The 23616-nt window shown below is 48.8% G+C and overlaps 1 protein-coding gene across 1 annotated transcript in view; it reads left to right on the plus strand.

Annotated features, from left to right (window-relative positions):
- LOC147608229 (HVA22-like protein k) overlaps nt 1-23616 on the plus strand; it is a 126377-nt gene that overhangs the window by 81417 nt on the left and 21344 nt on the right. Inside the window, exons 4-6 of the mRNA XM_086788919.1 lie at nt 1735-1786; nt 19995-20058; nt 20442-20537. Of these exons, the coding sequence (XP_086645045.1) occupies nt 1735-1786; nt 19995-20058; nt 20442-20537 (212 nt within the window). The remainder of the gene's footprint in view (nt 1-1734; nt 1787-19994; nt 20059-20441; nt 20538-23616) is intronic.

Genomic DNA, 23616 nt, shown 5'->3' on the forward strand with positions numbered 1-23616 from the left:
CTAAGTCATCCCGTTATAAATAACGAGATCCAGTGCTGTCAGCTCCTCCATCAGCGGAGATCCGAGTGGTCCCTGTATCCTCTGTAGCTAGCGGCTCTAGTCTCAAGGGATCCTCAAAGTCATAGATCTCGCACTGTCTGCTTTGAGTCCGTGCATTGAAGTCCCCCATCAAGAAGACTTCTCCCAGTGTCGAATAGTGTAAGATCTCCTCAGATAAGACAGAGTATGGAGACTCACTAGCCTCTCCTCCACCCGGCTCCTCGGTGGTGGCAAACCGCGACCCCTTCGGAGGAAAGTAGCAAAGGGCGATATAAATCCATCTGGTCTCCGAGAGACGTAAGCTAATCCACATGTATCTCGCCTCCGAGTCTCGTGCTACGACTCGAACATGCTCATGTAACCCATGCCTGAAAAGCACTGCAATACCTCCTGAACCTCGGGAGGTGGCCTGTCTCATCCCCTGTCGGTGAGCTGACTCCCACTGATAGCCCTCAACCCGTGGTAAGCCCCTCTCCGGGCTCTCATGTGTCTCTGTCATCAAGATGATATCCCGGCCCTCCATCACCTCCTCAAGTCTCCCTGGATGTGTCCATAGGACTCCATTACAGTTCCAGATTGCTATGTGTATCTCTTTGTCTTCATGTTGTTTCCTCCGTGTCTCATATGCCAGATGGCGCTATTCGACCCTCTTCCCATCAATGTAGATGTGACCATCCCTATAATGTGCCTTCTTCCCTTCTTTGCGTGCCGCCTTGATCTTCGGCATGCATAATCTTCTGTGCTCCAGTTGCATCCATGTGAGATCATCATCGAAGTAGATGGGGTCCCCTGGCAAGCTCCTCAAGATAGCCCGTCTTCTCATAAAGCTCATCCTACTCTCCTCGTCCGGGAACTGTAGTCCGAGAGAGAGAGAGAGAGTGCAAGACACAAAGTTTGGTGATCACAAATGCAAGTCAACCCTTGCGTGTGAGTAACATCCATATAATATACAAGTACAAAAGCTATATGGATAAGTGTCCTTTCACACTTGATATCCAAGGGGAAAAGCCACATGGGAAAAAGTGCCCTTGGTTAAGCCCTGTTCACACGTAGCACTACTATAAGTGAGCATATGCCTACAAGTCCCCCCTGTAGTGTAAGTGTGAACCTGTACAGGGAAGCAAATCACTCTCTGTATGAAGCCCAAAGCTTTGTGGAAAGCTTCAAACTTCTCTTGAGGTAAAGCCTTTGTGAACAGATTTGCAACATTATCCTGTGTAGGGCAATAAGATAAACTGATCTCTCTCATGTAGCCTCTCTCTGACATAGTGATAATGAATCTCAATGTGCTTGGTACATGCATGAAAGGAGGCGGAGGGCCTAGCGGAAATGCAGACGGGCCAGCATAGCAAGCCAGCCCAGGCGGGAGAGATGTGAAGAGAGAGAGAGAGAGAGAGAGAGAGAGAGAGAGAGAGAGAGAGAAATGAAATGCTATACTAACGTCTTCAAAAGGCCAAAGTGACCTATGAGACCAAAGTTACAACCATGTGACATCTGATACACTGTCTGGAAAAGAAAAGAAAGAACTAAAGGTAAGTATCTAGCCCTACAATACATCAATAGGGAGCATCCGGAGAGAGAGAGAAAGAAAGAAAGAAAGTTATATTAACGTCCACGGGGAGAGAGAGAGAGAGAGAGAGAGAGAGAGAGATAGAGAGAGAGCGAGAGAGATCTAAGAACTTTGTTTTTGTGCAGTATATGGTTGTTTCCGTGTAGCTGAAATTTTCTCAGACAAGCTTTTATCATGGTATATCTTGCCTTGAAATCTTTGTAATTTGAATGCGGAAGCTAGGCATGATTAATGCTGATTGATTAGAAAATGGAAAAGGAAATGAAAAAAAATGGAAAAAACACCAATGTGTGTATACAGATAGCAAATGATTATCCTGTGATCTCTCCTCAGCCAGTACTGATCTTACAGCAAAAAGAGGGCTGTGCCTATGTGACGGGCGCATGTCATGTCGGCAGAGAACCTCTTGGATCTGTCTTCGTGCGGTGGAGGGTCCTAGTGTTGTGGGTTGGGGGCGTCTGGCTCGTAGAATGGATCAAGCTCTTGCTAAGAATGCGGAGCCAGAGGGTGGGTATGGTTGGTGGACTCTGATGTTAGAGTGAGGCAATGGTATGGATGGTGGACTTTGATGTGCATCACAAAGGAATCTGTGATGGCTCTTTGGGAGGTATCCTGTTGAGGTTGGCCGCATCCTCTCCTGGTCTTTTCGTGCATACTCCGCATATCCTCTCCTCCTGTGGGATATTCTCGGGTCTGCTAGTCTCTACTCTGAGGTGGTGGGAGGATACCCCAAACTGGCCAATCGTGAAATGCATACATAGTTGTCATGGTACGAAAATACGATACCGTACGATATGATACCGTACAGGAATTTTTGGTACGATATGACATTTTTGGATACTGTACGATAAAATATGGTTTTTTTTTAAAACACTTACAAACTATGGAGCTTCAAGCTTGAATGTGAGGGAAGGTTGGGGGGGGAGGAGTCTACAATGCTTGAGGAACCAGAACATGGAGATGTGTCTCTCCCAGTTGGATCTTCCAATTGTCACCAAAAAAGAACCTGCATGGGTAATGCAATACCAAAGGTCTCCCAGTGTAGCGTTAATGACTAAGGGACCGTCCTTGCACAAATACGAGCAGTGCATCTAGGGTGACAGGTTTAGGGACTCCTCTCTAGATCAAAATGGCCATGTCCAAATCTTCTCCCTCGTACATAACTTGAGGATCTGAAAAAGCCCCGTAGGAGGATTTTTCAAAAAATCTGCTCGCTAAAGCCTTCGCCCCCTCACCCTACTTGAGCTGCCGCCTGCTCGCACCCCCCCCACCGCCCTCGTGACTTAGCCTCTCCCTGCCTGCTCGCATCCCCCCCCCCTCCGCGCCCGTGTGTGTCTTGGGCCCTCCGCCCTCCCTTTTCTCACCCGTCGCCCCCTGCCCGCCTGCCCCAGTCCCATTCGCGCCCCCCGCTCCCCCCCTTCCTCCGCGTCCCGCCTCCCCCCCCCCTGCGCGCTTTCCCCGCCCCCCCTTTCGTTCCCCTCTCTCCACCTTTGCCCTTCGTTCCCCCCCCCCCCCCCTTGCGCGCTTTCCTCGCCCCCCCTTTCGTTCCCCGCTTTCCTCAACCCCCCTTTCGTTCCCCCGCCCTCCCCTCCCTTGCGCGCTTTTTTTTTCTTTCTTCTTTTTTTTTTTTTTTTTCTTTTTCCGCCCCTCTGTATTCCGCCCCTTCCCCTCTGTTTTTTCCGCCCTTCCCTCTCCTCCCCTCCTCACTCCGTTCTCTCGTGCAGCTTGGCTCTTGCAGGACCCCCCGTTTATCGCTTCGCCCTCAGACTCTGATGGAGGCTCCTCCCGCCCCACCTCAGAGGGACTCTTCCACAGCCCCCTCGCCCGCCCCTGAGGATACCCCAATCAGGCTTTCTCTTTCGCCATAAGAGGAAGCGAGCGGTGGAACGCCTCCAGGCACACTCCACCATCTGCCGTATAGTTGGCACCCGCCCCAGTAGAGAGGGGAGATCCGGGATCTTCTCCAGGCCTGCCTTCTTGCAGATGTGGGCAAGATCCTGAACGTTCAGTTACTGGGCCACGGACACTACCAGATTGAGTTCGAGACAGCCCAGAGCGTGGCCTAGGTCCTAGCCATGAGTCCCCTTGACATCAGGGGCGCTCGGGCCTTCTTCAGACCTTGGCAGCATGGTTTCGACCCAGCAGCGGCCGAGCAGGGAGAGCGCCTATTCCATGTTACAGTTTGCTTTCCTGGACTTCTTCGCGAGTACCTTCCGCTCCTTTCTAGGATAGGATCATTGGTGGGCTCGGTGCTTGAGACTGTCTCACAGCAGCTTCAGTGGTGGCTAGAGCAGTTGGCCTGCCTTCGGTCAGAGTTTTGGTTCCTGACATCTCCTCCCTTCCGAAGGTCATCCAGTTACCTAGGATAGGGGGGGGATGGATCGATTAGAGAGTGGAGTTTTCGGGGCTTCCAAACCAGTGTTTTATATGCAGGCAGGTCGGCCAATTGGCCAAGGCCTGCTGCCCTCGCAGGAGACCCCGACCTTCACCGCAACAGCAGACTCCCGATGGCCCGCCCACAGATGCGGCTCGGCAGGCAACCTCCAGGACATCTGCTGAGCCCACAGAGACCTCGGATTGGCTGCCTAGACAGGGGCGCCGTAGAGGGAGACAACCACAACAGCATGCCCAGAGACCAACGCAGCAGCAGTCACAGCCTCAGCATCGTTGGGTTCCAGTGAGAAACAACTTTGCTCCCCTCCAGGAGGAGACCCCAGCGCAGGATGAGGATCAGGAGATGCCAACACCCCCCCCCTTCGCCCTCACCCCCCCCTTCGCCCTCACCCGTCCCCCCCTCCCACCTTGCTTCCACCTTCGCCTCCTCCTGTTCCCGCTCCCGCTTTTTCAGGGGCTCCTTCCCCACCCCCTCCTCCCCCCCTTCCTCCCCCTTTGCTCGCCTCAGCTCCTCGGGAGGCACTGGCAGTTCCCTGGCACTCACCGGCGGGCACTGAGCACCGACCTTGCTCGAGCACCGCAGAGGAGACCTACCATGCCGATTTGTGCTTCACGGATATCCTCTATCCGGAGTCGGCTGAGTAGTCTCGACACTAGACAGCGCTCGGAGGCTTTCGACTACTCCTTCACACGCCTTTTTGGAGCAGAGGGCCCCCATGAGCCAACACCCATCAGAGTTCATGTGGTGATACCTCCGGCCCAAGGGGAGGAGGCACTTGATTCAGCGGTGGCCTTCTCCTTCCCTCTTTGTGGCACTAGCGACCGGGAGTGGACTCTGGATCTCGCTCTTAGTATGTTGAAGACTCGGGCAATTGAGTTTTCTCACCATGTGAGCGATTTGGAGATGACAGATGTGATAGGCCGACTCTGGGAGTTGGCACATTTCTTTGATACCGGGAGTGCGCGGGATCCGACATTTGGTGGTTCGCATAGTGGCAGACCTAGCACGAGACCCTGGCTATGTATGGACACAGTCACTGGCGCCTAGTCCGAGACTCTTGCAGCACACCAAGTGGGCAGATTCATAGCCGCTCGGATGGGGATTACTCTCCATCCAAGCCGCTTGTGAAGGCCCGCCGTATGGCTGAGACAGCCTCCACCTCAGCAGGTCATCCATGAGGATCATCTCATGGAATGTACAGGGCCTTGGCGGCGGCGCACACTATGTACGTTATCGTGGTTGCTTGAGGCAAGAGCTTCAGAGATGCCTGGTTGGGGGCAGTAATGATATTCTGATGATGCAGGAGCACCATTTGAGTGAGAGCAAGATTCGGAGATATGGGTCGGTGATGCCTGGTAGATGGGACACATTTTGGTCTGCAGGCTTTGGCCCCTTGGGTGGGCAGGGTGGAGTATGCATGGTCATTGCGGATGTATGGCGGTAGGCCATTGTGGATCGCGGGGTCATTGTGCCTGGTAGAGCACGGGGTCATTGTGCCTGGTAGAGCATAGTATGTTATTCTGACGATGCATGATGAGCACTTTGGTGTGCTCAATGTCTATGCGCCCAAACATGCTAGTGCCAGAGCAGAGTTCTGGACCCTTGTTACAGATGCATTGCCCAAGGCCGCACATTGGTGTGTTGGGGGAGACTTCAACATGCTTGAGGACCCGGCCGATAGGGTGGGAGGCAGTCATGTTACAGTGCATGGCACGGAGCTTGCAGCTTGGGAGCGATTTTGTATGACACCGCGGATCAATGATGCATGGCAGCATGAGGCTCTCTCTCGTTCTCACGACAGTCTTAGTTTTTCTCGGTCGGATCACCGGCAGGGAGGGACTAATCTATCACGGATTGATCGCTTCTATGTGGGCGACAGGTTCGGGGAGCGTGGTGGCTCCGTTGGCATTCTTGCTGGCACCTCTTTTTTAGACCATGCGCCAGTTATTTTGACACTGGAGGAGAGGACACGGGAGACCAGCTTGCAGTTGAGGATCCCAGAGAGGATACTTACAGATCCCAGTCTTTCTGAGGACATTGAGAGGATATGGCATGATAGCCAGAGCTCCGACCTAGATACAGCAGGCTAGTGTGCCCAGGGACTCATCGAGCTCAGCTCTTTTCTGCACGCTACAGCCTTGACACGGCTGGGAGAGACTCGAGAGCGGGAGCGTCGCTTGAGATGTAGCCTTGCTGCGCTTCAGCGCCTTCAGGAGCAGCTGCCTACATGTGAGTGGGTGGCGTCCCAGCTGAGCCAGGCACGCCAGGAGGTTCGAGAGGCAGAGGAGCAGAGACATGAGTTCTACTATCATCGCTAGGCCTCTCAGTGGACGCAGCTTGGTGATAGAGTGACTCGGGAGTTTTTTCAGATCACCGGACTCCGCCATGCTCGAGCAGGAGTTCGCCAGCTCAAGAGGCAGGACGGATCGTTAGCCATTGAGCCCAGGGAGATTAGAGCCATTGCCACTGAGTTCTATAGAGACTTGCTTTCAGCGGAGCCAGCCCACGGAGGCACGTGATGCTTGCAGACAGACTGTGGGCCCATGTGCAGAGGAGGGTCACATATCGCATGCGCACAGTTTTGGGTGAGCCCCTTTCAGAGGATGAGCTTGTTGAGGCTTTGAGGGTCCTTCTGCGTCATAGTTGCCCTGGGGAGGACGGATTGACGCCTGCCTTCTTTATGCACTATTGGGACCTTTTGGGGCCAGGCCTCCGCAGGGGCTTTCAGTATGTTTTGGACACTGGGGTGATGCCACAGAGCTTTTCAGAGGGCTTGATCTTTCTTATCCCCAAGGGGGAGGGAGTGTGAGATGATATTCGGCATTGGAGGCCTATTACAATCCTCAATACTGTCTACAAGGTCCTAGCAAAGGCCTTGAGTTTGAGGATCCAGCCCTTCCTTGGGGAGTTGATTCATGCTACCCAGACAGGATTCGTCAAGGAGCGCAGTATCCTTGACAACATTTTCACCTTTTGGGAGGCGACGGCCCGAGCTAGATTTCTCGGTGAGGACTTGGCCGTGATGCTTCTCGATTTTGAGAAGGCATACAATAGGGTCGATTGGGGCTTCCTAAAGGGCACTATGCTTCGCCTGGGTTTTGAGCCAAACTGGATTCGAGGAGTGGCGGCTCTATACTCCACAGCTCGTAGCCAGGTGTTGATGGCAGGAGGACGGTGGCCGAGTTTTGAGTTGACTAGATCAGTCTGTCAGGGATGCCCTCTCGCCCCATTCCTTTTTCTCTTCTTTGCAGAGGCTATGAGCATGTATCTGACAGCAGAGGAGGTTGGTTTGAGAGGACTCCAGCTTCCACTCCGGGGTGAGGACTTGCTCGATTCTGAGTTTGCTGATGACACGGGATTGTTTCTGCATGGCTAGGAGGCCAATCTGCAGAGGGCAGAGCAGTCGCTACAGGTTTTTGGTGTGGCTTCGGGAGCATTGATCAATTGGCGCAAGACAGTGGCTTTTTGGATCAGTAGCGCTCCCGCTCCGTCATGGAGCCGAGACCCGGGTTTTAGATGGATTCCTCCTGGCACAGCACTGAGGTATCTGGGATGCCAGTTTGGACTTGATTTGTCACCTGAGCAGCAGATCGCCCTGCTTCTTCTGAGCATTCGGAAGAAGCTTTTATACTAGAGTACAGCTTGGCTATCCTTGGCTGGGAGGGTGGTGGTGACAAATCAGGTGCTTTTAGCGACTATGTGGTACATCACGTCTTGCTGGATCTTCTCGAGCTCTTGTATCAGCCAGGTACAGAGGCTGATCAGGAACTTTCTTTGGTCTGTGCGGGATGGTCAGCCGGCCCGGGCTAAGGTTGCTTGGGCAGTTATCACTCTTCCGCTGGCCCAGGGGGGCTTGGGCATTATAGATCCAGCTGATCAGAGTAGAGCCTTGTTGGGGAAGCTTATTGTTCAGGGGCTGCTTCCAGGCGCTGAGCGTTGGAAGGAGCTTCTTTTTCAGCGGCTGCAGGCTAGAGCTCCCCCAACAGGGGGCACTTGGGCACCAGAGATACGGTGGATCTTCATAGAGATGAGGAGGACAGGCCTCAGTAGAGGATGGGAGGACAGATTTGCCTTGAGCATCCTGCGAGCTTGGGAGCTGCTGAGACCGGGGCTTTCTCAGAGACCTCCCACTTATGATGAGGAGCGGGCCAGACAGCCGCTCATCTGGAGCCCTGCGATACGCACAGAGCATGGTCATATGCTGGGTTCTCGGCCTCGTCTAGCCTGGGGACCATTGGCGGCAGGCCCAGCACGCAGTTTTGGAGATTGGCAGGCCTTTTGCAGCGTCCCGGAGGAGATCCAGGCGGAGAGGCTGAGTCACTTCAGAGGGGGGCTGATTATGAGGGAGACATTCAGGAGGCACTCATTGAGGAGTGGTTCACGCCTTTCGAGCCAGCGGCCCCACGGTGGATGCGAGCCTTTATACAGTTGGAGATCCTGATTGCTGTCAGAGCTTGCACTGAGGACGGTAGATGCCTCTACTATGAGATACAGGATGAGGGTAGACTTCAGAGAGTGGAGGCGGAGTCGCCTTTGGTTGCAGAGTGCATCTTTCAGAGGATACGGGTAGTGGCCGCCGCTTTTCGGAAGTGGCATATTGATCCAGACCCTGTAGATGTGGACTCTGATTGGCGCATATGGGCATATGCTGCGCGCCCCTTGGCCCTCGGCTCCAGTGGGACCCTGGCGAGTACGAGTGGCATGATCCTTATGCGTCCCCCGAGGCCACAGAGATCACCTTTTTCCAGTACACTGTTCGGCTGGGGAGGCATATTTTGACTGCGAGGAGGATGGTCTCTCCAGCTGCATCAGAGCATTGGCGGCTACAGGGACTCTCCCTGGGGGATTTTTGGACCAGGCTCTGGGCTAGTTGAGAGGCACGCAGGATCTCGACTTTCCAGTGGCTGGTTGCCCACAGGGGCTCTGCAGTTGGCACCTGGCTTGTCTACAGTGGTCTTCCGTGGGCCTGCGTCAGATGCGGCCACCCATTGGAGACACAGCGACATTGCCTATGGGACTGTCCACAAGCGCAACAGATTTGGCTGAGGATTCTGTGCATTTTGGCCCCCCTCTCTCTAGAGGATATGTATACGTGGGGAGCCGCGGCTTGGTCGACTTCGTCAGGGCCTGCTCTGGGATATGAGTCGGAGCAGGACAACCAAGCCATCAGATTCATTCGGGGCCAGCGTCGCCTTGTTCCTTCACCGGATTTCTCGTCCACTGGTTGGACACAGGAGAGGGATCTACGATGGGAGCTCCTCAGTAGCCTCACCATATGGTTCACCTCTGGAGAGCCCGTTGTTTCAGGGCCTTTGAGGGGAGACTGGAGCCACCAGCAGAGACTGTTCGGAGTATCTGGCAGGAGTTGATTCACACCCTGCGAGGACAGTATGACCGCATCCGGGGCGACTCGGATCGTGCGATCTTGCGGCGCCAGGCCTTCCACACCACTTGGCGCAGCGGCCCCTTCTATACTCTACACGCGGGTGCCCCCCGATGGCACTACAGGCCACCTGTTTGGATTTTCCCCCCTCCTATTGTATGATATAGCCTCTCAGTTATTTGTACTTGTATTTGCACTTTTTTGCACCTAGGGAGAGTCTCCCTAGCTGCCTTGATTTCATCTCTGCTCTGCCTTCTTATGAGCAAGAGAGGGGTTTTGTAGCCCGGTGGGCGTTATTTTTTATAACTAATGAAAGGATCTTTTCTCGGAAAAAAAAAAAAAAACTTGAGGATCTAAGTGCCTAGCCTACCTATACCAGGGATCTCCAAGTGAGGTAGCAAGATTCTCTCATCCTACCCATCAAGTGTACACTACCAATCTACCTTGCCAGATTTTTTAGGTCTCTTCATATGGAATACTAAGTGGACATGAAAGTTGCGAAGTATTGCAGGCATTTGGGATCTTTGTTAAGAAGGATTTCTATATTTTTTTTAGCATTTGGAATTTTTTTCTCGGGGGGGGGGGGGGGGACTCGTACCGTACGGTACGAATGGGGTTGTACCGGTACGAGAAACAACTATGAATGCATAGCATGTTACATGTGTATTTATATGCATCCTGGGATCTCAATGAATCCGTCTTTGGAGAGTCTCTAGAAGTGATCTCTTCTACTTACCAACCTCTAATGACAGCACCCATGTCCGATGTATGTGTAGTCCGAGTAGATCTAACTGATGATCCTGTTGATCTCATGTCGTGAGAGGTCGAGGATGAAGGGGGGTATGGGCACTACTATCTGGGCCAATGATGAGCCTTAACCTCCGAAACTGTTTACAAATACTGCAATGTCATCAATATATAGACCAAAGAGTGTTAGGTGAGAGTGGGAAGCCCTACTTGACGCCAATAGTGGCTACTTTATGTCTCCTGAAAGGCCACCGGGTGGATGTACTCGGCCAAGTGTGGCCTGAGAAAGTGTCATCACACACCATAACTGTTAAAAAGATTTGCAAGAATAGAAGCCAATACGTTGTGCTTGTGGGCAAAGTGTTCCGCGCGTGGATCCTCGTGATCTTTTACTCTCCTGTTATACAACTTTTTAAGAGCCCTAGTGACATTAAGAGCATCGAAGAGGTAAGATGATGTAGGATGAGGGATGTGTGACATTTGTGTTGTAAACTGGTCTGGCACATCATACATGTTGGGATTTGGAGCTTTATATGTGTGAACCATCGGTTAGTATGTGTAAGTGTGCCTATGTGTGAAGTTGTGAACATCTGACGGCTAGATATTATGTGTGTGTATGTAGTAAGTAGTGATGTCAGCACATGTGTCGTGTCACTGTTAGTGTGTGTGGTTGAGTCATAAGATAAGGCTCTAAGCCTGTAAAAGCATTGTATGTTGTGAAGGATTCACAACATCAATAATCTAATCACACCATGAGTCGTGCAACAATCTGAGTATTTGTCATCTCTCTCCCACTACCTCTGCACACACTCGCATCATGGTTATCTTTCATCCACCTTAACATGTGTTAACTCTAACCCTAAAATGCAACATTTGGTATTAGAGCCACTGCCACCCATGTGTTGACTGCATATGCGACATCACCACAGCCATCTCTACTTGTGTACATCTTTACCAGCGCCGCCCTGAGCTCCACTGCCATACGGCCACTTCCTCCCGCTACTCCACCATCGTGCCTCCAGGAGTGGCGGAACTTGTGGTAGCCCCGCCGGCCAGGCTGAGCTGAGGGGCAGTGGCTCCACCGGCGGACGTAGGGGGCAAGGAATATGGCTGAGCCGCCCGTTCCCTGGTGGGCGGAGCTCGGCCTGAGCTGGCCTTCCTAGAGATCATGCCTTCTTGCACCTGTTGGACCCTCCTCGCTGTTGACAACCTGCATCCATAGTCCATCTTGTCATCCATCAAGTAGCCTCTTGTTTGGCCTCCCTTCTTTGTTTAGCCTCAGCTGCAGCTGCTAGCTTCGCTTTTTTATGGGCTAACTGTGCTGCTCTGCTCTCACCTTGAAGCCGGGCTTTTTGTTCTTTATTTCCTAGTCACATTAGCTAACCACCACTTACAGGCTGCCCAACTGACCTGCAGAACTTCTGCTCAACTTTCTTCAAAATGGACCAGGCCACTTCATCTAGCACCTATTTCATGGTCAAGTTCAACAGCACTGGCTTCTTGACATGGCAGACAAAGATGCAGCTCATGCTTATGAAGGATGGGCTCTAGAACAATTGTCCAAGGAGTTAAGAAGAAGCCTGATGCTGAGGAGGGTCTAGAAAAAGTTCGTCTTTGGGTAGATCGTAATGATCGTGCTCCTGCTCTTATTGGCCTCAGTCTTGCTGACTGTTTGATACATCAGCTCAATCTTACGAAATCATCCAACGAAGTATGGGTAAAATTGAAAAATCTATTTCTAAATAAGATTGCCAACTTAAAAGTATATCACAAGCAAAAATTCTTGGATCTAAAGATGCATGAGAATGATGACTCAGTTAACACCTGGACAACATTGGATCAGTCACACAACAACTCTCCAGCTTAGGAGGAGTTGCTGCTGCTGCTGATGATGATGATGATAAGGTAGCTGTGCTTCTTAAGAGCATATGACAGGTATCACATTTTTCTCAAATTTTATGTGTTCTTTGACTAGCCCATTATACATCTTATGAAGATATAGTGGCTATGCTTATCGAAGAAGATAGAAGACTACAGGAAGAAGATAACACTAGTGGTATCAGTGTTGACCTTGACAAAGCTCTAATTAGTAAATGGGAGGACAAAATGTTTATGATGAAAAATCTGAGGTCAATGGTTGGGTAGAGCTGTTAGATACCAATTCAATTCTACTGCAAGAGACTTGGGCATTAAGAAGATCAATGCTTCAAGAAAATGGAAGAGGAACAAGAAAAGCATCATGCCCATCTTGTAGTAGAAGACAACTCAACAAAAGAACAAGAGGAGATTGAAGAAGAAATGGCAGCCACCTTTCTATTTATAAGAAAGACTATGATTGGGCTCTCTAATCAGTTTGTGTGCAGATTAAGGGTTCTCTACCCTAGTTATCCCCCAAAATGAGATGCAATAATCCATTGTGTGTCAGATTTTTGTGTGTTTTTCCTCTATGTGTGTAAAAGGGCCTTGATCATATAAAAGGTTTCATTCCCATATCAAACTCTCACCTCTTGCATTAGTGCAAGTTGTTGCACCTAACAAGTTACGAGGATGGGGTGGGTTATTGCCACGGAGAGGTCTTGGTTTTGCAGTTATGGTAGAGCTCCTTTATCACGCCTTGTTGACATGAGGTCTAGGTGTTGGTAACAATAGTGTGCAGTCCGGAGGGCATCATTGATGCTGTTGCTGAAGGCTTTCTCGAGCATTTCTCCACATTTTGTCCGAGGGGGGTCTTGTTGGGATTTGGAGCTTTTTGTGTGTGAACCACCCCTTAGTATGTGTAAATGTGCCTACGTGTGCGAACAGCCTCTAAAGGCTAGATATGTGTGTGTATGTAGTAAGCAGTGATGTCAGCACATGTGCCATATTGCATTGTTACAGTGTGTGTGATTGAGCCATAAGATAAGGCTCTAAGCCTATAAAAGCATTGTACTTGGTGAAGGATTCACAACATCATTAATCTAATCATCATTGAGTCGTGCAACAATCTGAGTATTGTCTCTCTTTCTTGAGCTTCATCATCTCTCTCTCACTACCTCTGTCCACACTCGCATCATGGTTACCTTTCATCCACCTTAACCTGCATTAACCCTAACCCTAAAATGCAACAATACAACTGCCGTGCATAGGCTTCCTAGAGAGGACTAGGGTTTGCGATAGGTATAGGGGTCCTTTTTTCCTCAAGAATGCGCCAAGCTTCCGAGGGATCCCCGTTGAAATCAGCCCATGTTCCTTCTCGCGTAAGTGGCAAAACCTGGTGGTTTTGCACTGTTCATCATACCACCCATTCTGGGCTTGGGACCCTATTGGCAAACTTGCTGAGGAGTATGTATTATAGGGGTAGCTAGTGTGGGTGGAGTCATGGATGTTGGAGGAGAGTTGGGATGTAATGGTGGAGATAGGGAGGGATAAGTCGAGGGATGAATGTTGGCGGGAGAGGTGGTCCTCATAGATGTGGTCAAGATCGTTATGGAAATGGATGTGGGTGAAGGTGGTGGCTGGGGTGTGGGTGTGGGTGTGGGGGTGTTAACCGCTCCGGTTAACATGGTTTGCTTCACCCGTTATATGGTAAGGCACTTCGATGTCTTACTCGCATGTAATGGAAGCCCATTCTTTGTAAGGCAGCGTTGGAATCTATTAAGCAGCCTTACCTCGTGCTTGATGCCAAATAGGGAAGTCGGAGACTTCGTGTATATACGTGCTTAAGGCTGGAAATCGTGGCCCTGGATCATTTTTATGTTATGGCCGGCCAAGTGTGAACACTAGCCATTTGTATATAAGTCAATTTTGACATTAAGCAATATATAATCACTCCCTTGCAATAGAATACTTGTGAGATCTCCTTATTCTCCCTAACCTCTTGTTTGCTTGTATTTCATTGGATCTTGGTATAGATTGATGGTGCTTGTAGGGATAGGTTTGATTGTAGGCTTCTTTCTCTCATGAGCTTCCCTTCTATCCACCTCTTGTGAGATTGAACCACCATGAAGGGAACCCTCTTCTTGTCTCCATCTAAGTGGATAGAGCTCTTTCTTCACACCCATCGTGATGGAGCATTCCAATGTGACAACGGAGTGAGGATGCGAAGGACGGGTTGGCACACCCACACCGGGGAGTTGCAATTCGCAGCTCTACAACAAAGTTCCCAATGACACTTGTTTCGGCAAGGTAAGCTCTTGACTTGAACATATTTGGTGCCGCCCCGGATGACTAGCTTGAGGGCTTAGCTCCGATTTCAATCCATTCCTAGCTATTGGGTTTACCCAATATTGCCCAATGTTGATTATCAGGTCACACTACGAAAAACAAGCTAAGTAAAAAGTATTGCTTTTGGCAAAAAGCAAGGCTCTTCCCAAGTATAAAAGAACCTTGAGCCTCCCTTCTTTGGCATCAAGCGTGTGGAGGCTTTTCGAGAGTACGAAGGCCCTCATCATCAACCTCGTCTTCACCACCGCCAGCCTCTTGTCCTTGCACCGCTGCTGGACAGCTCATTTGCACCGCCCTTTTTCACCGGTGCCGTTGTTGATCGGTTGGCCTGTGCCCAACCCAGTCGGTTGCGCCACCCATCTGTGCTGCCTACCCAGTATTTGCGCTGCCTGCTCTAGCAGTTGCGCCGCTGCTCAGTTGCTTTGCGTCGGCTGTGTGCCCTTCCCAGTCATCTACTCCGCTTGTGGGGCCAGCATCGCCGCTAGCACCGCCAGTAGTGCCCCCTGCAACTAGCAGCGCCGTTAGTGTCTACCCTTGACATTCGGCAGAAACCTGGCAACAAGCAGCCCACATATCTGCCTCTCGGTATAAGAGCACCACGGCCATCTGTGGATTCATCTTGGTGTTCACTTTTTCAGGGAGATTTTTTGAGGTTTTACTACAGCTTGGGCATTGAGCTTGTTATTGGACATTATCTAGACTTCGAGTTTGATTCAGATTTTGGATATTGGTACTGGGCCAGTGAGAGATTTTTGTGGGTCATCCCCGGGTTGTGCTTGGCATCAGAGATCTTGTGCCTTGACATCGACTTCGACTCGGATTTCTTTAGCAACTGGGAACCAAGGTCGACGATCCATTACTCATGAGACCGCAGTCATGTCATGAGTTGAGTACCAAGATTTTCAACGGTTTAGACAAGACGAAGAATTCCTTGCTTGGAGAGCCAAGGAGGAACAGGACCATGGAAGGGCACAGATGTTTGATCAAGGATCAAGCAATGAAGGCGAAAGAGTTGAAGTTGCTAAAGCTTATCTTTGGGCCAAAGGAGTCACTAGTGCAGAAGGATCTAGAGCTACCCATTCCGCTTCTTGAGGAGAAGATAGGGAGGCTATCCCTTGGATGCAGCAGCATCGTGTTAAGTAAGGGAAAGGAAGGCAAAGGAGCCTTCAATAACCGGCAAAGTGGACTTCAAGCCGGGAGAAAAGAGCATCAAGTTAGATGCTTTTTATGGAAAACGGGACGCCCAAAAAGCCTTATCCTTTATCAAGTAGTTTGATTCCGCTTTTGGAGGCGAGGACTTCTCCGAAAAGTCCAAGCTTCGTATGGTTTGTATGCATTTGAAGGATTCCTCTTGAATTGGTGGCTAAAGGTGGTACAAGAAGGGACCGAGCCAAAAACATGGACCGATTTGAAGACCTTGTTCAGCAAGAAGTTCCTACCTGCAAACTTTGAAGCAAATGTGCAGAAAGAATGGGACGAGGTAAAACAAAAAGTCGGTGAAAATGTGGCAAGTTACCTTAATAACTTTTCAGCCGTCTCATTTAGGTTTACTTCTTATCTCCCATTCCACCACTAATGGAAGAATTTAATTTATTTCTCACAAATATTTCATCAAATCACTACAACGCGAAGAGGGATCTTGATGAGAACTACCGTACCCAATAAGTTTGCGAATGGATTGCAAATTAAGCTTATGTAAGCAGTGTACATGGTTGGACCAAAAACCTTGGAGGAAGCACAAGACAAAGTTCTACAAGCCGAGGCCTTGCACATGCCTTGGATGGTGGGCAAAATGAAGAATGACAACCGAGATTCATGGCAAAATCCAGACAAGGGTCAAGGCTATTATGGAATGGCCAGAGTTGACTAGTGTGCATGCAGTCCGAAGTTTTCTTGTCTTATGCTCTTACTACATAAGTTTATCAAGTGGTTTGCAATGCAGTCCATTGCATGATTTGACAAAGAAAGCCATGGGATTTCAGTGGGCCAAAGCTGAAAAAGAATCCTTTGAAGCATTAAAATTTTATGCTAGCAAAGGACCGGTGTTGATTATTCCGGACTCATCAAAGCCTTTTATGGTAGAATGTGATGCCTTAGGAGATTGCATTGAAGCAATTTTGAACCAAGAGGGCCATGCTGTTGCCTATGAGAGTCGAAGACTTCAAGGAGTCGAAAAGACCACACCTACATACGAGAAAGAATTGATGGCTATCATTCATGCATTAAAGATTTGGAAGCACTACGGTCTTGGGTTTATTATCAAGACGGATCATCAAAGTTTTAGGTACTTCATGTCATAGAGGCATCTTGACGACAACTCCAGCTTTGGAGAGCTATTTTTATTGGCCTATTTGAGAATGTTTGGTTTGTTAGAAGGTCAAGTTTGATCGACAAAATCCGCAGGATTATTACAATCCTTGCCAATTCCCAATGTTTCATGGGAGAGTATTGCTATGGATTTTATCTTTGGATTGCCAAAGTCAGGATTCGGGAAATTGGAATGATGGAATATGGACTATTATTGATAGATTTAGTAAGCAAGCCGATTTTATTCCCGTAAAGAAGACTATCAACACAGAGCATATGGCAAGATTGTTTATTCAACAGATTTTCAAGCACCATGGACTACGTAAATCCATTGTGGGAGATAGAGGACTACTAGTTTCTTTTAAGAGCTCTTTTTGACAATATGGGGACAAAGTTGAATTTCTCTTCGGCTCATCATCGTTAAACAAATAGACAAAGTGAGATTGCAAATCTCACTATCTTGGATATGCAAAAGTGTTATGCTCTCGAAGCGAAGGATCAATGGGAAAAGTATTTGCCTTTGGTTGAGTATTCTTACAACAACATTGTTCATTTCTCGACACGCAAAGTTCCCTTTGAGATTATCTATGGCGAACCATTGTTATTGCCTGTTCTAAGAACCAAGCAAGAGATCTTCCATGCGGATGAGTTTGTTCAAGATTTGGATACAGCTTTTGCACAGGTTTGAAGGGCTATTGAGACATCTCAAGCCAAGCAAAAGAAAGCTGCAGATAAGCATAGAAGGAAGGACACTTTTGAACAAGGGAATTGAGTCTTGTTGAGATTCAAGAAAGCAAAACTGAGAAAGTCTAAAGCTAAGGAGCACAAGGATCCCAAGCTTGCTCCTAGATACTATGGACCTTTTCAAGTTACAGAGAAGATCAACGATGTATGCTATCGGTTGGACCTTCCAGATCATTGGAGGATACATAATGCCTTCCATGTCAGCTTATTGAAACCATATACGGGATTGCCCCCAGAGGAGCTTGTATTGGAGGATCCACAAGAGGTGGAAGACCAAGAAGAAATCTTGCAACCGGAACAAATTGTATTCCATTCCGTGAGAAAAAGCGGAAAGACAGTGGTCAGAAAGTTCCTCTTGAAGTTTAAGAATTATTTGCCTTTGGATGCGAAATGGATGCCAGAGGAGTACTTCAAGGACTATCTAGAGATACTTCAGGCTTATGAGGAAGTGGTTGGTCCAGATGTATTTGAAGTACAGGCATAGACATCTTGCGAACAAGACAGATTTAAGAGGGAGGGATTGTACCTCTAGCCCTCTTCATTGTATATATTCATATATTGAAATGGAATTGATCATTATCTTGCGATAGGCATATTATGCAGGGAGCATGCAAAGAGCACTTCCTTTTGGGAGGATGTGAAACGCATTGATGCTATGGTGAGGCCTATCGTCCACTTGTTGAGGCTTGTAGATGCTATGCAGCCATGCATCGGGAAGGTGATGGTTAAAATGATAGAGAAGTTGCAAGAGTTAGAGCCCGATGAGGACAGATACAAGGAGATTCGTTCCTTATGTGTGACGAGGTGGAACTCCTATGCCTCTCCCTTGCATGCAGCTGAATATATGGACGACCTGAGTTTCAGGGTAATGGACAAGAGAGTGACAGAGAGGTCAGTGATGGCTGGAGGCGCATCTTGGATCGTCCAGTGCCAGATGCAGGCATTAGGCGCAAAATCAAAGACTAGCTTGTTGCATACAGCTCCTTTCGTGGTGCTTTTGGTTGTGCGGATGCACAGGAGGATAGGTTGAAGGTTGGGGTTGCTATGGTTCAGATGGGCCTGAGCTGCAACACTTGGCTATCCGCATTCTCAGCCAAGCTGTAAGCTCCTCTTGTTTGGAGCAGCTTTGGAGTCCTTACAGCCATATTGCATCAAAGAAGAGGAACCGCCTTGGTGTAGAAAAGGCCAATGATCTTGTCTTTGTAAGCGCAAACTTGCGAATGCTTTGCAAGGGTGCGATTGCAGAGGCAGATCCCTTTACCCAGTGGGAGATGGAGTAGGAGAAGGGAAATGAGCAGGTGGCGACACAACAAAGCCCAGAGGACGATGCCACTACCTTTCAGACTAGTCATGTAGGCAGCCATGATCATGACACCAGTACTTCTCACTCTCCAACCTCCGATTGAGCATTGCAGGCTCTATGCTTTATCATTTAGCTATGTTTCATTGTTTTTACTTTTGAGTCTTGACTCAGCACTTTATGTGCATTGTAGACACTAGTCTTTTGTTATTTGATAGTGATCATCATTCCATGCTTAGATATTGGTTTGAACTTTGTCGGTGTACTTATTAGCTCCTGTTCGGTGTTTGCACCACGTATTGTACATTTAAAGTGATGCCTTGAAAGTTCAAAGTGTAAAAACATAAATGTTCTTTTATTTAGTGTGCTTTGTAGTCAATAAATTGCATATTCCATATGCCGTCCCCGTCCGCATTCCCTGCCTTTTGCCCGTCCCCGTCCCCATCCCCATTCCCGTCCCCATCCCCGTTCCCCGTCCCATGTGACTATGGCCTCTCATGCAATAAAATACAAGCATTGTCCAGGTAAACAAAACAATACATGCAAATAAAAATAAGCCATGCACACAAATGTATGCATTTAAACACATATTTTGGAAGAAACCCTATATGTACTTGATATTTACAAGGGCTATGGTATTTGGCTCTCCAAGATCCATCAAATATCCATGGCATTATATATTACATTTGGTTCTCCAAGATCCATCAAATGCTTAACATGCTTCTATGCAGCTAGATACAGCTAGCATACACATACATGGGAAGCTTAACCATAAACATTCCATGGCTACATGTAGTGTCCAACACCCATGTCCATGGATAATAGAGAATTTACAATATGAATCCTGAGAAATTAGGGAATAGTTACACCAGGAGTCCTACTTGCTGCCCCAGATTCATTTGCTCACCTGCGCCATGAATGACCTGACCTGGTCTATAAATAGGCGTCTATGATGCTGGTCGGCCTGTAGGGCTGAACCACGACCCCATAAAGCGATGTATACGCTGTCCACAGTGACCCTGACCTTGGCTGCCTTGTGTCCCCCGCCCGAAGTGCTCCCAAATTTGTCCATACTTGCCCTCCGACTCTCTGTTTCAGGCGGCTGCACATGTCCATGTGCATCCAGATTAAGGTACTCACGTGTCAATCTTTTTTTGGGCGTAGGAAAGTAAAAACTTGACAATCCTGAGGAAAAGACCCATTTTTACAGTATAAAGAATCCGGCAGCTCTAGTGTGTAGTTCATGGCCTGTAGCTTTAGGTTTGTCATTATACTTAATTTTAAAGCACTTGTTTTGATTGGACAGGTTTCCTTGCTACCATCACGCTAAGCTTGCATTTCTTATTTGGCTTCAACTTCCAATTAGTAATGTGAGTGTAGTGTACTGCAAGCCATCTTTTGTTCCCCCACACCCCCCAAACCCAGAAAAAATCCCTTATCCCTGTTCTTCCACACACACACACACACACACGTGTACATACATACATACATACATACATACATACATACATACATATATATATATATATATATATATATATATATATATATATATACACGTACGTATATGTATATGTATGTGTGTGTGTGTAGATATATGCATACGCATGTATGTATGTATATGTATGGATACGCGCGCACGTGCGTGTGTGTGTGTGGAGAAACACACACACACACACACACACACACACACACACACATACGTATACCTATATATATCGCCACACTAATGGTAATTTACTGCTATGTGTAGGGAGCCCGGCACTGCTTTATGGGCTATGTACGCCCCTTTCTCTTGAAACATCAAGGCCAGCTTGACTCAATTGTGGATGGAACTCGAAATGAAATTGTAAGTGGAGTTACAATCTGTGTTCAGTTTGTATGAACGAAATAGACTAGTGATTATATGTCGTGTTTTATCCAAATAGTCATGTAAGGTTTTTGCTGTTCTTCCTTGTTTTGCTTTCAAATTTTTTTGACACAGATTTCTGTTTACCTACTGTACTGTGAAAACTTTCAAATACATAGGTGAAAGATGCATACACATTATACTTACACACAACATGCATACATATCTTAATAGTCTATATCCGTGTGTAAAAGCACGGGGCCTGGTGCTTTTGCTCACTTGCTGCTACCACTGTAGACACCTGGAGAGCTATTTCTCTGCGTGCTGAAATATCCTTTTTGTTCATATGACTTAGTATCTCCCGTAACAACTCACCATGACTTGTACTTATCAAGTATGCCATCTCATTAGTCTATCCTGTGCAAACCTCACAGAGCCTAACCTCCATGCAGGGGCTTTAGGTACCCCGGAAAGCCTGTGGATTGAGGCCTAGTTGGCTGCAGCCCATATAGAGCTTAGCTCCATTGAGGAGCGGAGGGTGGAGTACAGATACCATGCTAGAGCCTCCTTTTGGACCCATGCAGGCGATAGGATCATCGAGGTTTCTTTGAGATTTCAGGCCCACACAGGTGGAGGGATGGTATCCTGCAAGTTGCGAGGCCAGGATGGATCCATAATTGTGGATCCCCCTGCAGGTGTGAGCCATTGCCATAGAATTCTTCTGTTCTCTTCTCATGGATGCCCTCTTATCCTCTTAGGTGCTGGATGTGCGTGAGTGGGTCAGGTGGCGCACGAGAGAGGTGCCCCCCCCCCCCCCCCCCCCCCCCCCGGCGGCGGTCTCCGGACTTTTTTGTTGACACCCTTTACTTCAAAGGAGCTAGCGGAGGCTTTTTCTTTTTTTTTCTTAGAAATAGATTTCTATTAAGTATGAAAAAGACATACAACAATCACAGCTATAAGCCGGAAAAGAATAAAATCACCCCAATATGTAAGAAGGTGATTTCAACCACTGAGGAGCATCATGATGCCATGAAAGACCTGTGGTACTAGAGGAAAAGAAGATGCCATGGTCCCACTCCCACATAAATATCACGCGCTTTGCCTCCACACAACGAGAGGGCCCTTGAATACCAGCCCAAGTAGCCATAAGAGTATGGATGATATCACCCCATATAGTACTAATGCACTGAGACCCAAAAATCTGGACACCCTCAATAGCCTCCGTGCATCTAGCTCTCCAGATCTGCCATGCTGTAATACTACCATGCTTGCGGAGGCTTTGACAACACTCCCAGGGAAAAATGCCCGGGAGAAGATGGGCGTCCGGTTTCCTTATTTCTTTGGCATTGGGATCTCATGGAAGACGGCTTTAAAGGTGCCTTCAATGAGATTATGACACTTTCTTGCTCGGTCTGGCAGGGCTATCATCTAGCACCTTACTATTTTTGTTTGTTGCCGAGGCCATGAGCAGTTTTCTATCTGCTCAGGAGACAAGGCTCTAGGGGTTGCGTCTTTCCATCCACATGCAGGAGCAGTTGCTTGATTCAGAGTTTGCCGATGACTTAGTAGCATACCTATCTAGAGATGAGGGGAATCTCCAAAGATTCACCGAGGTGATTGAGATCTTCTGCCATGCATCCGGAGCACATTTCAATAGACACAAGTCATGTGGATTCTGGGTTGGCTCATTGTGTGCGCCTTGACTTAGAGGCCAGTTGGGGCTTTTCAGTGGATCCCTAGTGGCACTCCAATTCATTATCTTGGATGCCAGGTTGGTATCGATATTTCCCTAGAGAAGCGACTAGCTCTCTTCTTCTGAGCATTTGGAAGAAGCTGCTATACTGGAGTTTAGCCAGGCTCTCCTTAGCTAATTGGGTCGTGGTGGTGAACCAGGTTCTTCTCGCTACCATGTGGTACATCACCTCTTGTTGGGCCTTCTCCTGGGTTTGCATTGGTCAGGTTCAGCGGTTGATCCGCAACTTTCTTGGGGCTGGTAGCGACAAGAGGCCTGTGTGGGCCACATCATGCCGGCCCTTCTACAATCCACTCTAGTTACATCCAAGGAGCACCTCCGTCAATCTTTGATTCGGAACCCCTTGGTCCGTTCGCCCAATGGTCACATGGGGAGCTTTGAGTATGGGTCCCACTCGGTAACCCGGAGATAGGCATTTTTTCATACAGTTGTCCTCGAAGGCTGAGGAGAGGAGCCTCACTGGGATACAGGGTAGGGACAGGCCTAGCCTTGAGATTGACTCTTCCATTTTCCCGGAGTGGTTGGCCCCAATCTCAAACCCTTCCACTCCCCCCCCCCCTACCCCAACCCAATGGTTGGGAGTGTTCACCAGGCATGACATACCTTTGGCCGTCCATGGCAGTGATGAGAGCTCCACCTTACTCACCTTCTCTATCAGACCACATGGCAAACTTGAGAGAGTAGAGCTCCCTTTGGAGGATTTCAGTGAATGCACCTTGGAGAGGGTGCGGATGATTGGTTTCCATGCACACCGGCCAAAGGTGTCCAGAGAGTTTCTAGCGGTTATGGATTTGGATTCTGGAAGGGTTGCCCTCTCATGCGACTCGAGTGGGACCCAAGGAAGTGCACACGACATGATCTCTATGACAGTGAGGAGGCTCTCGGCACCTCTTTTGCTTACATTGCATGGTTGGACTATAGGATTCAGATGCCAAAGTTCGAGGGCACTCCAGTAGCAGCAGTAGGGCAGTGGTAGTCTCAGGGCCTCCCTACTTAATTTCTCTTAGATTTTTGGAAGAGGGTGTGGGACAGTTTTCGGCCACGAAAGATCACTCTCTTTCTGTGGCAGCTGGCACATCGGAGCTTGGCGGTTGGCACTTGGCTGGCTGTAGGAGGTAGGCTAGCAGTCTGTTGGAGGTGTGGCCATCTCCAAGAGCCCCAGTGTCATTGCCTTTGGGATTGCCTGAAGGCTCAACAGGTTTGGTAGCGGATTCTCCGTATTTTCACTATGGACTGGGCCCCCTCTTGCAAAGTTACTTGCGACATAGTTGCTTGGGCCACCGAGACCGAGGCCGCCATGGCATATCAAGAGAAGGGTGGGGGACT

The sequence above is a fragment of the Cibotium barometz genome, chromosome 53, assembly GCF_041138505.1.
Source record: "Cibotium barometz isolate CiBa-2024 chromosome 53, ASM4113850v1, whole genome shotgun sequence".
NCBI classification, from domain to species: domain Eukaryota; kingdom Viridiplantae; phylum Streptophyta; class Polypodiopsida; order Cyatheales; family Cibotiaceae; genus Cibotium; species Cibotium barometz.